The sequence below is a fragment of the Stegostoma tigrinum genome, chromosome 10, assembly GCF_030684315.1.
Source record: "Stegostoma tigrinum isolate sSteTig4 chromosome 10, sSteTig4.hap1, whole genome shotgun sequence".
Lineage (NCBI taxonomy): Eukaryota > Metazoa > Chordata > Chondrichthyes > Orectolobiformes > Stegostomatidae > Stegostoma > Stegostoma tigrinum.
The window spans coordinates 66,378,641-66,381,270 of NC_081363.1; the positions used below are offsets into that span (position 1 = coordinate 66,378,641).

Genomic DNA, 2,630 nt, shown 5'->3' on the forward strand with positions numbered 1-2,630 from the left:
GCTGAGCTGTGTGTGTGTATACAGTTGATGCGATCCAACCTCAGTCACATTGAACTCAATTCCTATGTGTATGTGCAGATAGATCACTGCGCGTTCTCCCTAGGGAGAGACAGAGAGAAAAGCTCCCATCGCCATTCACCCTAGCGTGAGGAAGAAGGAGACCGTCTTTGCTCAGAGCAGAGCAGTATGTTTTCTCAATGAGCCTGTCCTCCGGGGCAGGCAGCGGGGGAGGGAGGCTCTGGGGACTGGTGCAGTTCCGCAGTGAAGGAGGGGAATGAGTGGAGGGATACCACTCAGCAAATTTGGCGTGTGTTGGTCATTGCTTCCGCCCAGATGATTGCACACCCCACTCTCCTCTCCCCTCCTTCCTTCCTCCCTCCCTCCCCCTCCCGTCGAGTGAAAAAAAATGGAGTGAAAGCGGGGATGGAGAGTCGGAGCCGGAGTGGGAACAAGAGCCGGAGTGGTGCTACGGCCAGGGGGCCGAGGAAGGGGCAGTGAAGCCGGGGGGGGGGGGGGGGGTTGGGAGGGAGGGAGGATCTGGGGCAGCAGCCCCCCCCAGGGGTTGGGGGGGAGGGGAGGGGAGGGGAAGGGAAGGGGGGGGTTAGAGTTGCTAGGCGCCCACCGGCCCGGGCTTTAATCTCTGTGTCTGTGCGTGTGTGTGCCTGTGGCTGTTAGCTCCCGCGTTCCCTTCCCCTTCCCCTTCCCCTCCTCTGCCTCCTCCCTCCTCCTGTTCCTCTTCCTTTTCCATGTGGGTCCCGTCAGCAGCGGCCGAGCGCTCGAGAGCCGCCGCCACAACATGAACACGATGATGATGCTGCTGCTGCTGAGGGTTAATGTGGCCATGATCGGAAGCCGCTGAAAGATGAGCGAGGAGGTGAACCCGACCGAGTAAGAAACAAAATTACCCGCCGGGGCTCCGACATTTACTCCCCCCATCCCCATCTCCAACTCCTGATCCTCTCCAACCTCCACCCCCTCCCTTCATTCTTCTCACTCCCTTCTTCCACTCCCTCTACCCGAGTTGTCACCCCCATTTGACACACGCCCATGTCCCCAAACTCTTCCCCCATCCACTCCTCATCCTCTCCCCACCCCCCATCACGCCCCATCCACCCCTCATCCTCTTCCCCCCCCATCAGGTTCCATACACACCTCATCCTACCCCCACCCCCCAACATCAGGTCCCATCAAGTCTTCATCTTCTCCCCCCATCACGTCCCATCCAATCCTCATCCTCTTCCCCCATCAGGTCCCATCCACTCGTCAGCCTCTCCCTCCATCAGGTCCCGTTCACTCGTCAGCCTCTCCGTTCATCAGGTCCCATCCACTCGTCATCCTCTCCTCCATCACACACCATCCACCCCTCATCTTCACCCCCCATCAGGTCCCATCCAGTCTTCATCCTCTCCCCCCATCACTTCCATTCCACCCCTTATCCTCTCCCCACCATCCAGTCCCCATCATGCCCCATCCACCCCTCATCTTCTCCCCCCATCACGCCCCATCCACCCCTCATCTTCTCCCCCCATCACGCCCCATCCACCCTCATCCTGTCCCCCCATCATGCCTCATCCACCCCTCATCTTCTCCCCCCATCACACCCCATCCACCCTCATCCTCTCCCCCCCATCACACCCCATCCACCCTCATCCTCTCCCCCCATCATGCCCCATCCACCCCTCATCTTCTCCCATCACGGCCCATCCACCCCTCATCCTCTCCCCCCATCATGCCCCATCCATCCCTCATCCTCTCTCCCATCACACCCCATCCACCCCTCATCAGGTCCCATCCACCCCTCATCCTCTCCCCCATCCACTCCTCATCCTCTCCCCCCCATCCTTTCTCACCCAGCCACTCTTCCTCCATCCACCCTTGCCCCACTGTCCCCCATCCACTCTTCCCGCCATCCACTCTCCCCCATTCGTTCCCCGTCCATTCCCCATCCTCTCTCCCCCACACATTCCCCGTCCATTCCCCATCCTCTCTCCCCACACATTTCCCCCAATGGACATCTCCCTTCCCGTCAAGCACCGCGATCCTGAACCCATGCCCCCTAAACCCTCCACAACACTGCAGGTTTATCCTGCACCCTTCTCCGAATCCCACCCCACCACCCTCATGCAGACTTCTGGCCACTCCCTCCCTCTCTGCTGCTGCTGCCATCATTCTACTCCTATGACCTGCTTTCTGACCCATTGCCATTTAAATCATTCACTTCCTCGCCCACATGACTCGCACTCCCCTCACCATTCTTCCCATTACTCATCTCCCCACACAACCTTGATCTTCCTCCCCTCCTTGTCTCCCCTTCTTATCTCCTTCTGCCTTCTCTCCCACCCATCTCCATCACCTTCCATCTCCTCCATCCCCCATCTCCACCTTCCATCTCCTCCTCCCCCTGACCCCGTCTCTGTCTCATCCTCTTCTCCCCTCCCAGATTCCTCCCAACCAACCCCACACCCCATTGCCCACCTCTTCCCATCCTACCAGCATCCCATCTAACCACAATCCCCATTCCCCTCCTCTCTTCTCTCCTCCCCTTCTCCCTACCCCCCTTCCACCCACCCCGTTCCCTAACCCCTTCCACCCACCCCGTTCCCTAACCCCTACCCCATCCCTTCCCTTAT

General features: G+C 59.5%; 1 protein-coding gene across 1 annotated transcript in view; it reads left to right on the top strand.

The window, feature by feature from the left end:
* Positions 1 to 577: 577 nt before the first annotated feature.
* The window catches only part of spred1 (sprouty related EVH1 domain containing 1), a 95,610-nt gene continuing 93,557 nt past the window's right edge, over positions 578 to 2,630 (top strand). The window contains exon 1 of the mRNA XM_048537815.2: positions 578 to 888. Within this exon, the coding sequence (XP_048393772.1) occupies positions 863 to 888 (26 nt within the window). The 5' untranslated portion in view covers positions 578 to 862. The remainder of the gene's footprint in view (positions 889 to 2,630) is intronic.